Source organism: Maylandia zebra, linkage group LG1, assembly GCF_041146795.1.
Source record: "Maylandia zebra isolate NMK-2024a linkage group LG1, Mzebra_GT3a, whole genome shotgun sequence".
NCBI lineage: Eukaryota > Metazoa > Chordata > Actinopteri > Cichliformes > Cichlidae > Maylandia > Maylandia zebra.
In genome coordinates, this window is record NC_135167.1 from 19,599,392 (window position 1) to 19,614,142 (window position 14,751).

At 36.7% G+C, this 14,751-nt stretch overlaps 1 protein-coding gene across 9 annotated transcripts in view; it reads left to right on the forward strand.

Moving 5' to 3' along the window:
• Positions 1 to 555: 555 nt before the first annotated feature.
• LOC101476772 (uncharacterized) overlaps positions 556 to 14,751 on the forward strand; it is a 144,401-nt gene continuing 130,205 nt past the window's right edge. For all 9 annotated transcript variants that reach the window (XM_076882880.1, XM_076882886.1, XM_076882888.1 and 6 more), the window contains exons 1-2: positions 556 to 765; positions 1,154 to 1,301. Coding sequence is in view for 4 of the 9 variants with exons in the window: in XM_076882886.1 (XP_076739001.1) it covers positions 746 to 765; positions 1,154 to 1,301 (168 nt within the window). In the remaining 5 variants the exon portion in view is untranslated. The remainder of the gene's footprint in view (positions 766 to 1,153; positions 1,302 to 14,751) is intronic.

The following is a 14,751-nucleotide window of genomic DNA, read 5'->3' on the forward strand; positions in this document are numbered from 1 at the left end:
ACTGGAGCCATTGGAGGTTAGGGAATCACTAAGGGATAGTGCTGTACGATACATTTTAATGAACACCAACCAGACAGTGTTGACTCTTTCACTATCTACAATAACTAGCTAACACAGTAAAAATAAATAAATAAAAATCTTTCAACTTTTCTTGTATATTGACATAAATAAATATTGAGCCAATTGCATTAGTATGGATCCGATACTGTTGGTATCGATGCTATCGATATTCGGATCCATCTGCCCACCTCCACAAGTGTCAACCAATCACTTAAGGGTATCTCTAAGCTAGCGATAACTTGTCTCTAAAGCGACTTTCTCCGCTGTTGGCTCATACAAGCATTCATTCATTCATTTATTTGTTCATTTTCAGGCACAACAAATACCTATATTGAACATAAAATGCACAAAACAAAAAACAAAAATTGCCTGAAAAAGGAGTGGGACGAAGAAAACTTATTAAATCCCACCCCTATACTCACTCATCAACAAAAAAAACAATAAACTTCCCGCAGCTATGCCCATCATTGCATACAGACCCATCAACAGCCCCGGGCACATACAAGTATCTAAACGGCAGCTCGCAAACAACAATTAGAGCCTTCATAACTGAATACAGAATATTTAAATTATAAATTGCATTAACCAAATAGCAGGTAAAAATATTGCGTCTGTTTTTATATTTGCATATTCACCAATCATCTCCCAATCACAGTTTTAATCTAAATCAAAGGCAATTGCAATTATGTGGCTAACATGTGCAGGGTAAGTCGGGCTAAGTTTTGTATGTTTGTTTGTCTTTCTCTCTTTAGCCAAATTGTTTCTCCCAGTGCTCAAATTTATTTGTAAATATAGCTAAACAACACTGCGGGAGAGGAGGGAGCGGGCTTTTCAATTTAAGAAAACAGGGAAGTGGTAGCCTGTAGCTTTTTCTGTCTCTAGTGTAGGGCTAGCAAACCTTTATTAGCTAATGGTAGATGGAACGAATGAGCTAGCTAAAGACACCTAGCTACATTTAATCTTGCACATGATTGAGATCAGCGGAAAAGTAATCCAAATGTGTATGAACTAATAACTGCACAAAATAATTGTTTTGAATGCAGTTTTTGGTATTTACCCTGCTACTTCAATCCAAATGAAAACCCCTTTTAAGGATGGACAGGGAGACCAATGAGGCCAGACAGGAGTCTCCATGGACTATGATGTTTGCAAACGATATACTGATCTGTATTGAGAGCGGGAAGCTAGTGGAAGATATCCTGGAGAAGTGGAGGGATGCTGTGGAGAGAAGAGGAATGACAGTAAGTAGAAGAAAGACAATGCATGTGTGAGCAAAGGTGATAAACGTAGATAAAGGTTGAAATAAGAGGGGTGGTCCAGTCAGTCGCCAAGGGACTCATCTGAAATTTGTAAAGTGACAAAACATGTAAAAACATGCTTAAAAAGGTCTTTCTCAGAGATAGCATGTGGTGGGTGTGAACAATATTATTAGGCTGCTTGCAGTTGTACTTAAAATCCACACATACAACTGACCTTGCAATACAAAGAAGGTATTTTGCAGGTTAATCAAAGGTTTTATGAGAAACGTTATTTTATTGCCATGTGTTTTGATTTTGTTTATTTTTATAAAGGTATTTTTAATGGATTAAACTTTACTTGAGACATTTTGTTAAGTGACGGGTCCACCTGAAACTAGTTTGTCTGAAGTCTGCAAATGTAAACTCCATACCTGGTTAAATTTTACCTCTAATACATTAACATCTCTTCACTATAAAGCTACCAAATACTTATAAGTAAGCATCCCTGGAAGCCTGTGCTCTTCCTGTTACTATTTCAAAGGGCAGTTTCCATATGTAGGCATAATTGTAAAGATATAGGCAGTCTTTGATTGACATTTGTAACTTCAGGCATGTTGGTTTATAGAATTGCAAAGTTAGTTTTCTAAAGTTAATGCTTCCTTATAATCATCCTAAATTTTCCAAGGTTAGGTGCTGATGTGTTGTTGTTTTCATCAATTTGGTGGTCTGCACACCTTGTCACCTGTGATTACCTTACTCTCTCAGTGGGATCACTCTAATCCAATCCCAAATATATTACTTGGTCCTCACTGAGATAAGGCATTCTGGGGAAAGTTAGTGTATCCATATGAATTAAATAGACAGCAGCTCTATCAAAATCAGGCAGTAGGTCAAGGCTACTCTGCAAGAGGATATGATGCAGTCAAACAGATTTTTTTCCCCATATAGCCTCTTCTTTACCCCCAGCCTGGGTTATTATCACTCACCCACACGGAAGACAATAACAACATCAGACTGTGCTGTCTGCATCTCCATCTGCAGCTTTATAATGATAGTGGGTGATGAGCCTTTGCTTTTTAATTCAGTGATTCTTTCACTTGAACACCACTCAGATGTCACTTATGTCACCACGATACTAAACATTCAGATAATTTGAACTTTAACCAATGTCACTACTGAACTTTTAAAACCTACCAATAAGAAACTGGGAAGCTCTACATGGATAACTTGGATGTGATTTTAGTTCTTTTGCATTTCTTTCACATTTCTTGATTTAAGATGTGCTCATGACAATGATTTCTTTGTCTAAACCAGAAGCTAGTAGAAATTACATGGACACTTTTAAAAGAATGTAAGCAGACCTAAATAAATTGTCAGATTTTCAGACTGTAGGTTTGGTGGTTTGGTTTATGATGTTTTCAGGAAAGCTGTGCCACACCTTAGATTAATTGTTGCCAGTAAAGAGGATGCCAAGTGAGCTTGGAGTGTGCGTGGCTCTTAGAAGGTCTCGGCATGTAATTAAAAACAATGGCGTGCAGAATAATGGCTGAGGCGAAAGTATGTTATTAAGGCCATTTATTGCAACAGATTCAGCTTCTTGGGACAGTTGAGAGCCCAGAGAAAGATTCCTAAGCATTTTCACGCCTCTGTAAGGACTGCTATTGACAAAAATATGTTTCGCATTTTCAAATATTAATGTTCACATGTGTGAGATGTTTCTTTTTAATTCAGTAAACATCACTGATATCTTAACACTATTTTAGTAGCTCCCCATCAAAAAAAGCAACATCTTGTGCAGGATGGTCTTTGGCATGTTGACCATAATAACCACGTAGATACTTCACAGTTAATCTCACACAGGAATACAGATAGACTTCACACATGATTGATTGAGAGTTTGAGAGTAATATAGATTTGAGCTCAGCTTTCATTTGGAAAAGCATAAACCCAGACTTTCAGTGCTCTGTGCTTTAACACAAATTTCTATTACAATGGTGATGAAACCTTAATGGCTCAGCTGGGTTTGTTGTTGTGTGTGCTAACAGCAAAAAAAGAAAAAAAACCTAAAAAAGTCCTGTGCAACAAAGATTGGCATAAGAATGCAAAATGGTAGCGCTTTAACAAAAAACATAACAATGAAAGTTGACTTTTTTTTTTTTGCAAGATTAATGAAATAATGATGGTAGATTTCATAAAAAGTGGGAAAAATACAATTGCGTAATGTTCTTTTGTCAAAATAAACAAGTAAAGGCAGAGGAAGTTGCTGCCATTCACTGCGATTTCTGCTAAATAATGCAGTGCATAGATAAAGCTGAGGTGACGAAATTGAGGCTGCAAAGGAGCTATGTGTACTTTCTGTTTTGTTTGGGATGCTGTGCTTGTCCACAGTGCTGCTCAAAGTCAGTGTGACACTGTGGTTGTTGCAGACTTTTTTTTTGCCAGTATTACTATGGTAGCTTTGAATTAGGTTTGAGGGTTATTCTGCCTCCAGAAACAGGGGCACGAGCATGGAAGAAAGTGCTGCCTTTCAAATGTATTAATCTAGCACGTGGTTACTAAAAGGTAGTGTCTCTTGAAAGCATGACAGTTTCATCAGTGTTGTTTTACGAATAAGCATTGCTACATCAAAAAGCTTTTTGCCATTAGGGAAAATTCATTAAATATTTTCAGCTGTGAGGAAAACGTCCATTTTACCAAGTGCTTATGGGGGGGGAATAGAAACATGAAATATTAGTGATGGCAAAAAAAGTAATTTAAATTTATGTTTTCATTTTATTCATTATTACTTCTTCATATATAAATGTACAGAGGGAGAGAGAGTAAAGATGGTCTGATCGCTTGTGATTGTTTACAAACAAATTATGTCATAAATTGGTAGAGTTAAGTAATCATCAAATTAAGCAATTTAATCTGTAATTACATTTGATCCCAAAACGAAAGCTTTGCTCAACATTATGTTTGTTGTTCTGTTTTTTAAATTCTTTTTTTGGCACATGTTTTGAGGACAGCCAGAGACGGCTAAGATGAGAAGCTGTCCGTTTGTGGTCAGAGGATGTGGTAGACTGCTTGTGTTGTTTGATACTTGATCTGATGTTAATGTGCTGCTGTGTGTGTGGGATGGAGTAAGTTGAAAGAGGCAGAGGGGAAGATGGGCAGATAATCCCGTCTGCCTGATGAGATTGAATGCTGAGATTGATTGATCGCCTAATCATAGGAGGAAATGGGCCTGAAAATGAATGGGACTCTGCCCCTGCCTTGCTGTGGAGCTGGGGAGTTGGGTTGGAGGGGATGTTAGCTGCAGAAAGACATGGCCTTAATGTGCATGAGACCTGATTTCATTTGTGTCTGATATACAGTTATATGATCCTGGCTAAATGATCAAATAAAAAAGGAAGAGGGAGAACAGTGAAGGGGATGTAAATCAAGCTTTATTGCTGGAATATTACTTTTTCATCTCATCTGAAATGGATGCATTGAGAAAAGAGCAAGAATAAAAATTCATCATCAATGTAGAATTGATGGAACTGTGTGTCGGTGTAGAAACCCACTGTTGTGGATCTAGTTGACTGGCTAGTAATAGGCATTAGATTATAGGATTATATGAGGACTGTATGATTGGTTTTCAGTATTTTTGGCTTGGATTGATTTGCCTGGTCAAGTTGTTTACAGCTGGATTGGAGGTTTTTTAGAATATTTAAAAAGCTAACATGCTTCTGCATGTGTCACTCTCTCTTTGTCCTCACTGCCACTTACTAGCTCAATTGATGGCAAGAAATAGAAGTGGTCATTGTGTCTCTGCTTGAGAGCCTAATATGTACTAACCTACATTGCAGACACAAAGATAGCCATGTTATTTTATTTATTTTGGATGTTAACATTATTTCACTTTCACTGCACAGAAACAAACTTATTTCACAAAACCAAAAACTACTAGGGATCAAAATTATTAGCCACTATGATGCTAATAGTCAATTGTGTATCCTTCATGCTGGATAACAGCCTGGAGTCATTTGTTGTAGTTTTCAACAAGTCTCACAAACATCTCCTGAGCAGTCCTAGCTCATTCTTCTTTGGTGAATCTCTCAAGCTTCTCCAGATTTTAGGATATTCTGGCATGGACCTTGGTCTTCAGTTCACCACACATATTTTTGATGAAATTCAACTCATGACTTTGTGCAGGCCAGTCAGTAACTTTCACTGTGGTCTTCTGGAGGTAGTTCTTCATCAGGAACAGGATATATTTGAGGTCGACCCAGTTTTGCTGCTGGCTGCTTGAGGATTTCTTTGAAAATCTTCACATATCCTTCTTCTTCATAATTGCTTCCACATTGACGAGATTTCCCTTTCACAGATACACTGAAACATCCCACAGCATAATAATCCCAGCACCATGCTTTACAGTGTGGACGGTGTGTTTTGGGTTATCCAACTCTCCCTTCTTTCTCCAAACATAATCGGTGTCTTTATTGCCAAAGAGCTCTAGTTTCATCTCATCTGACCAGAGGACGTGCTTCCAGTATGCATAACCTTTCTCCAGGTTGTTAATAGCATACTTCTGTTTGACAAGGTGTCTTTCCAGTTCTGGACACTTGGGAATGCTGTGCTAACTTTGTATATCCATCTCCTGCTTTGTGAGCATCCAGAAAAGTATAAACTGATATCTTTTTTTTTTTTTTTTTGGCCTGATTTTTGCTTAAGTGATAGCTCAAAACCTTCCTGAGGTTTTAACACTGTGTGCAAATTGGAAGATAACCCTAATTTTTTTTAACTTTATTTTACAAGCTTTGATCATTACAAAGTTAAAGCACAACCTTGCACAGCAGTGATTTGTGCTGTGGCTTCAAAAAAGGTCGTTGTTTTTTTTTAGGGAGCTAATAATATTGACGCTGGTCTTTTATATATATATTTATATATATATATATATATATATATATATATATATATATATATATATGTATATATATATATATATATATATATATATATATGTATGTATGTATGTATATATATATATATATATATATATATATATATATATATATATATATATGTATATATATGTATATGTATATATATGTATATGTGTATATATATATATATATATATATATATATATATATTTTTTTTTTTTTTTTTTAAGGAAATTGTTATTTTGTGCAAATTGAAATAACTTATGTTTTCTTAAGAAAACTGGTATGTTTAGAAATGCTGTGTTACTTGCTCTATTAAAAAAGCACTTAAACAAAAACTTACATCTTATAGGAAGGCTAATAATTTTATCCTCATCTGTATATCAAGGGGGAGTTTAGCTTTGTATTGTGAGGTTTCTTTCATTTTATGTAAGGCTGACATTTCAGAGTGAATACTGCCAGAAACTATTCATGTGCAATGCTTAATGTGTTAGATTAAGCCTGTCATTAAGGCAGAATTAAACCAACAAGTTTGCCATGTTGTTTAAGTTTTACCAATTGTCAGTATGCTTGTCCACCCCTTTAGAGATGCTTTGTAAAGCAAATACCTCTCACAGTTGGAGCATTTGTGACAATTTTCCATCTCGTTATCAAAAGAGTCATTTTCTTTCTTTTTTGTAACTTAATTTAACACTTGAATGATAAATATGTTTTGCAGATAACAAAATCCTGCATAGGAATTATCAATGTCATAAGTGTTTTTCAAAACTGTGTAGGTGTAGCAGAATGTGACTGTTATTATGTCACTGTAGCTATAAATTGTTGGTCTTTTGTTCAGATTCATTACATGGTATATTTACCAGTCAATAAATCATTAAAGCTGGCTGTCTATTGATGTAGCTTTACTTTGGTGGGGTGCAAAACAGCACCAACTAGACAGGACATAGCCACGAGACTGGTGTCAGGCATCACAATGTTGAGAGAGCATGCTTTAGTGTGCCTGTAGATGTTTCATAACATATTTGGACTTACTAGTTTACAATGCTATTAAACACCCAAAGTTTCAGAAGACAACATGAATTGAGATATGTAATGAGATAGATAAAATCAAATAACATTGACTATTTATCGATTTGATATCTTGAATTTCTAGCTGATTGTTGCAGATACTAGTTTAGTTACTTTAATTTGAGCAAGTGTTCTTTCTCTGAAGTGTTTTCTTTACTTTAATTTGCTTAGCTCTGTTTTGGTCTCCACCATCGTCTAAGGAAAATAAAGCAAAACATTTAGCTTTAAAATAAAAAATAAATTAATTAGTGCTGAGATCTAATCAGAGCAGAGATATAGCTCTAATCTGAAGGTTTTTTTTTTTTTTTTAAAGAATAAATAATCAAGAATAAATGTCAATATAATGCTAAAATGCCAAAATTGGAAAAAATAAAGACAAAAAGCAACTGACACAGTCGATAGGTGTGTTATGTTTGTATTCCTGTGTGTGTGTGCATGCGTGCTTTATTTTAATATATCTTTGCCAGGATCTCTAAGCTAAGCATAAACCTAGTTTTGACCCTCCTCTTTGTCTCCCTCTAGTGTGGTGGTTGCATTTTGGTAGTGACTGATTAGGAAGTTGCTGTGATCCTGAGCTCGAAGCCTGATAGCGGGATGACAAACAGTAATATGAGCAGCCTACACAAAGAAGTAGAGAATCTGCGGACTACTTGATCAATGGCATTGATCAGGGAGTCAATCGTCAACTCTATATTCTACTGTGTTTACTTTCTCCCACTGCTGCTGTTAAACTGAGCATGCTCTAAGCGGCCACCATAGAGACCCTCTAAAAGCTGGCCTCACACCCGTCATTGATTGACACACTGATTATCTTGGGAGCTGTTGACACCACACTTGTTAGCCATCTTAAACATTTATGATGATGGGGAGTGGTAGCTCTGTGTTACGCACTTTACTGGGCTAGAGGGAGAGACAGACATTAATTTTAAAGCTTTTAGTTTAATGTGGTTTGCTTTACTAACTTTTAATCAAAAAAACATCCAGATTGTTATTTGTGATGGACCAACACTTTGAGTTATATTTGTAGATAGTTTGTAAAAGTGATATCATGCGTTGACTTGTGTGTTTTCCTTGATTGCCAACATAGAAACGGAAGTATATTTTAAATCTAAGCAATAGATGGGCTGCGAATAAAGCCTTTTAGTCATCCCTTCAGGATTTTAGGAAATGTGCTTATTTTCAACGTTGATAAAAGCAAACTGAGTGATTTTGTGTCAGTTTAAGTAGGCATTAAGGTTTTGCCGTTGTGTCTGATTTGTTAATGTTTTCCTCTACTTTTGTCTTTGATATAAAATTCAAAGAGATTCTTTTGTCCTTTTACTTAAATTAGGCTTTTTCTGTTCCTATTTTCCTATGAAATTCAAACTTCATTATACAGAAAAACACACAAAGCGATATTCTATTTGGTAGCCAAGCCGTACAATAGGACTGTACTAACTGAATGAGATATGCATAAGGTTGCTTAATTCTGGCATTGTTTTAAGACAAGCTGACAGTTTATACAGATGATTTATGATCAGACATCTCTGCCTAACCAGAATAATTCAGATTGTTTTGAATGTTTTTATGTTTTACTGTCAGTTGTCATTGGGGTTAATATTTTGAGGAATTGTTAACAGTGGATACCTAAACATATCATCTCATTCAGATGTCCAGAGTTCCCAGGATGAACTGCAGACTTGTTTGTTCTTCTGTCCTTATTTACTGTTGGTTACCATTTTGTACAATTTGTGCAAAGTAATTAATAGATAGTTTCTGCAACTTCCTCTGGCTTAATTACACAAACTCTTTATCTTAGGCATTCAGTAACTGTCTTTGCTGTACGGACAAGTGCCTCTGATAGAGATACCGTCCCTGCTTGATTTTCCACATAGATGATTTTCTCATATCGGTTTGGCAGCCTCAAACAGACCAGAGGTCCTTTTATGGGTCTGTGTTTTTGGTCGTTATCGCTATTTTTACCTTCAGTTCCTTCATATTCCTTCCAGTTTCCCAAGGCCTCTTGTGGTTGGTCAGCACATTGAAAAGTGCGGTGCCTCTTTACAAGATTGTCCTTAATCTTTTGCCAACCATGTCACCTCGAAATGTGTGGAGGCTGATATGATAATGATGTGGACCAGTCCAGGGTATTAGAGTTAAGCTGGGTGATTAGGCCTCACATCGATTACTCTATCATTCAGCACTGGCCTTGTCTGGGCATCTAGGAGAGAGGTGAATTGGGTAGTGGTGGGGTAGCAGGGGATTGACAGCCATCCTGGAATAAGGAATGAGTGAATCGCAAATGTACATCAAACCTAAATATGTTTTAAACCATACAAGATGGGTATAAAAAATAGTCTTCTTTCACTGTTACTGATTCCGTGCTTAGACAAACTTGTGTTTTTGGAACTTAAGCTGCCTAGTATTAAGAAATTCCTTCTACTCTGTTTAAGTAGTAATTTAAGTAGGTTGCTATTCTCAAGAAGATCCTCCTGTATTTTTATGCCTATGTTAAATTTTCTGTATTTGCAGAATCAAACTCGATTAGTGAATGAAACATCACATTACATAACGTATGCAAATGGCACGATGTTATCGTATCATGTTTGACAGCATTTTCATTATAGTGCATTAAATTATATTCCAGTACTTGGCTCATCAAGCCTTCCTAGAAGCACTGAGTAGAGTTCACAGGGACAGGGATAGTGTATTGAAATAGACAGTCAAACAGTAGAAATAAAAAGGGGGGAAAATAAAGAATTTGTGGCTGTAGATGGAATTTATAAGAGAAATATGGGCAAGGAAGTGTTGAAACAGGAGAGATGAAACAGGCAAGAAAAGGTTAGGACCCTTGCCTTGCCTGAACACTCTGAGGCTTTTAATCCCGGAACAAAGTCATTAGGGTTCGCAGCTACAGAAGAGGCCAATTAAAAGCAGAGTGTAGGCATAAGTCGGGAGAAAGGCATCATTTGCTGTAGAAACCCAAGCCTTTTATCAGACCAGTGGGAGCCTTCCCTTATTCACCCAGAGAATCAGAAGGCCTGTCAGACATTTCTTGGAGATGTTTTTACTTCAAATAATTCACTTTCACTTAGAAATAGGGCAGTGGTGAGGAGCGGGAGATGGTTCAGATTATCTAAAGGCCACCAAAAATCATGGCATGACCGTGTTTGTCCTGTACAGTACTGATAATGTATATTAGAAGATGCTAAAAAAGCATAAAAACCAAAATGAAGCGATATTGACTAAAAAATATGAATGTTTTCCTTTATGTTTAACTGTGTTGTTTGTTTGTTTTAAATATATTTGGTCATTAAAAAAACTGTAATGCTATTATTCATGTAGTGCGATTAACAGTTGTGAAGATTCACACACCCCATTCCTCTTGTAAATTGACTGTGTACTTACAGACACTACTACACATGGTAAAGAAATCCTCAATTATCCCTCACAAAGCTCCATTTTACTCCAATTAGCTACTAAATCCATCTGTGTGGTGATTTAATGCAAGGATTGAGTGGAGGGTGAGGCCTTGAACTGGACTTCCTTGTTTACTGAAATAATTGATATTATCAGATTCTTGGTGATTAATGGGCTTACTTACATATACCAGGGCTTAGCAGCTCTGCTGTAATGTAAAACTGGAAGAATTATAGTATTTATGTCCCTGGAGTCAGCTAATTATTGTACTAAGTTTTGCCTTCTTGTGGAGTAAAGACTAATGAAAGATTGGAGAATGTAAAAATTTTAACAGTGGATTTTCTTTTTGTAATCCATCATTATTATCTACCCCTGAAATTTGCTACAGTGTTTACTTCATCATTCCAGAACTAAGCAAGATGCTGGCACAAACTCCACAAGTCCTCGCTAAAATGTTACCGTTTACAGCCAGGCGGAACTGAAGTAACACTGGGTAGAAGTTGTAAACAGTATAAAAGATGGACATTGCTTCTGCGTCTAAAAAAGTGAAACAAATGTAATGGTTTAAAATGCTTTAAACATGCATTCTTTTTAACGGCCACTGGGGGCGATACATGTAGTTGCATAAAGACATCTGGTCATGTAGAAAGTTGTGGCAAAACAGCAGTCTGATTTGACATCTCTGAACAATTCAGGTCAAAGTGAATTAATAATTAACTCTGTTTTGATTGACCCACCTCTTCTCAGCACGTCCAGTTTTGAAACATAAAGATGGCAACAATGGAAACTCTAAATAAAAACAGAATGCAGTAAGTTGCAGATCGTTTAAAACTTACATTTAATTGAAAATAGTACAGAGATGTGACCAGAAACATGTTTCAAAAACACTGGAACAAGGACAACAAAAGACTGTACTGGTTAGCATTTGAGCAATGAGTAACAGCTTTAATTGTAAAACTACCAAGATTTTAGGGATTTCATCATGTGTGGCACATAAAATTAGCAAAAGACTCAGAGAAATCTCTGTGTGCACGGGTCACGGCTGAAAACCAACTGAATGGCTATTTTTTATTTTTTTTTTCACATCTTCATTTGCTACTGTATGGAAAACGGATCTAATTCTGTAGAGCATATTAATGCATGGGCACATGAACATTTCTTAAAATCATTGTCAGCAATTATGGGCTCTGAAACAGACTGAATTTGTAATAGAAATGTCCTAACTTTTTAAAATTATTTGCTGTGCTTTTCTTTGTTTACATTTTACACAGAATCCCAACTTTTTGGAAAATGCTGCATACTCATTGACATAGAAGTCATATGTATTGACCACAAATGCATCAGAGCAAAGAGCAAGTACTTGGCAGTATAAATTACACATTCCTATTTAATATTTTGTTAATACAGAGAAATTAATGTTGTTCAATAGAAACTTTTTTTTATCTTTGAAACTGTGATTTATGATCTAGTTATAAATCATTTGAATTATTTGGTATCGTTTAGGATTGTGATATACTGTTGTGCAGCCCTTGAATTATTGAGTACGTTTCATTATTTAAAAGTGCACTGGATACAGCATTCGGCATCGGACTGCATACCGTCATGTAGACATACTATACATTAAACCCTTTCTCTGGATGAAAGGCTTTGGGCTGAAGGGAGAGCAGGTTATAGGAGTTAAATGAATACATAAAAACTGCGTAAATTGCACCAGGTTCATACCACCATGGGAGATACAGTATGAGGGTGGATGAGATGAGCCAACAGTCTTTCTCAGCTAGCAGATCCTCCTGAGAACTATTAATAATAAAACAACATGCTGGTTTATACAGATTCACATATCATAAAAATGGCTTTTAGTACTTGTTACAAACCTTTACCTGTCTGTTTCGCTTATAGTTGTTCAGGATTTTGTGAAAGGCACAGTAGGGATGAGGGTAGGGTGGTTCTTTGACCTGAATGGGTAAATACTCCCCATGAGTTATTGGTGTTGGGTGTATTCGATTGATTATGTGTGGGACTATATGGCAAGGATATTGGCAGTGCATTGGTCTGATCGTACTTGCTACACAGACCTGGTTGGATTGTTTTCCTTGTGATGGACTGCCGAAGAATCTTTACAGTCAGAACCTCTCTGGTGTTTTTTGGCACAGTGTAAGCATACAGTATGTGAAATAAGAAAACAAAGTTGGCACAGGATATGGTACATTGCAAATAATAATTTGTCTGCTGAATACCGTAGAATGGTTGAGGTGAGAATATTTGACTTCATTTCAGAATATAAGAGGGAACTCTGTCTGAATTCAGCTAGCAAACCCTAAATAGAAGACTGAACCATCATTCTCTACCTTCCTGTCCATCCTCCATTAATTGCATTGCTGACTGATAGAGCATTCTGTAACTGCGTCTGCCTCTTTTGCTGCTTCTTTTTTATGTCTCGTTTTGGTTCCTTTTCCTCTTCTGCTCAGCTTCTGTCGCTTTCTTTGTTTCTCTCTGTAGACTGTGAGCTGATATAATCCTTTGAAAAGGTAATGATCCCACTGTGTTGAGATTATGTATGTGTGCTGCACAGTGTAATGGCCTGGCTTTTTATTGCCTGCTGCATACTAATCCCACAACTGAAGGAATGAGATGACACCTGCAGTGAGCTGTGTGTGAGCAGCAGCCTCACATGAAAGAATGGCCATTAAAAATGATCAAAGAAATTACTGCACTTGGCTGCACAACATTGCTCTCACTCCTGGCTAGGTGTACATCTCTCTGCTCCAACATGCGCATGCACAGTCATGCACTCACATGCATACATGGACTCACACTAATTAGTATCTCAGCCTGATGGATATTCTCCAAGTGATCCTCTGTGGAAATGTCTTGTGCATAGTTGCCTTAGGGTCTCTGTGGTTGATGCACCCACGCTTGCAGATAGGAAATGGAGGACATACAGGAGTTCAAGCTGAGGAGTCTTTTCTTCATACCCTTATCACAAATTATTCATTGATCAACGCAAGATTTAACTAGACATTTGCCTGTGTGGTCTTTTGTTATAAGTTTAGCAATATTTTCTGTTTTTCTGACTGTTGTTGTTGGTTCATAAGGAGTAAAATAATGTAATAGTTTTAAAGCAGATTGAAGTACTAAAATAGATTTGCAGAACAATTGTTTCTGATTTATTCCCTGGTGCAGTCTGCCATTGCCCTCTTCACCAGATGTAGCACTTTGACTTGCACCTTACACTCTGGGTTTGGCACCAGGTCTTATCAATTGGCCTCCATTATAAGCTAGTGGATGACATTTTCTGCAGCTGGTCTATTGTCTCACAGCAGTTTCACTTTTTGCACCAAGCCACACCGGTAAATATATACTAATAAACATATTTCACATACAAAAAGGGGGACTATTTTGCTTAATTTTAGGTCCCTATTTTGATTTTTGGATTTTGCCACTCTCACTTTAAGCCAACTTTTCTCTGATTGGCTGTCCCTTGCAAACAGAAGGTTTAAACAGTAGGTGGGTGAGGCTAATTACCTCATTGGAATATGTATTCTTGACCACATTAAGGATGCTCCCACCCTATGACATCATAACAAATCCAAGGGTAGAATTAACTGTCAGAAAATAAGCATTAGAGTGTGAAGCCTGAGCTTTTGGCCCTCATACATATGCGGACTTAATATGCAATATCTAATATATACACTTGCTGGACACATTTATTAGGTATATCTGTTCAACTCCTTATTAATGCAAACCTCTAATTGGCCAGTCACTTGGCAGCCGGTCTGTGCATTTAGACATGTAGATGTGGTCAAGAGGACCAGCTAAACTTTAAACCAATTAGAATGGAGAGGAAAGATGATTTAGGAGTATTTGATTGTGGTGTGGTTGTTGGTGCCAGATGTGCATTTTTCAGAAAATGCTGAGCTACTGGGGTTTTCCCAAACAACCATCTCTAGAGTTTATAGAGTTATCTGAAAAAGAAATTATACAGTTAGCATCAAAAATCCCTTGTTGATGCCAAAGATATGAGGAGAACTGCCAGAGTGCTTCAAGTAGATAAGTGGGCAGTAACTGAGGTAACT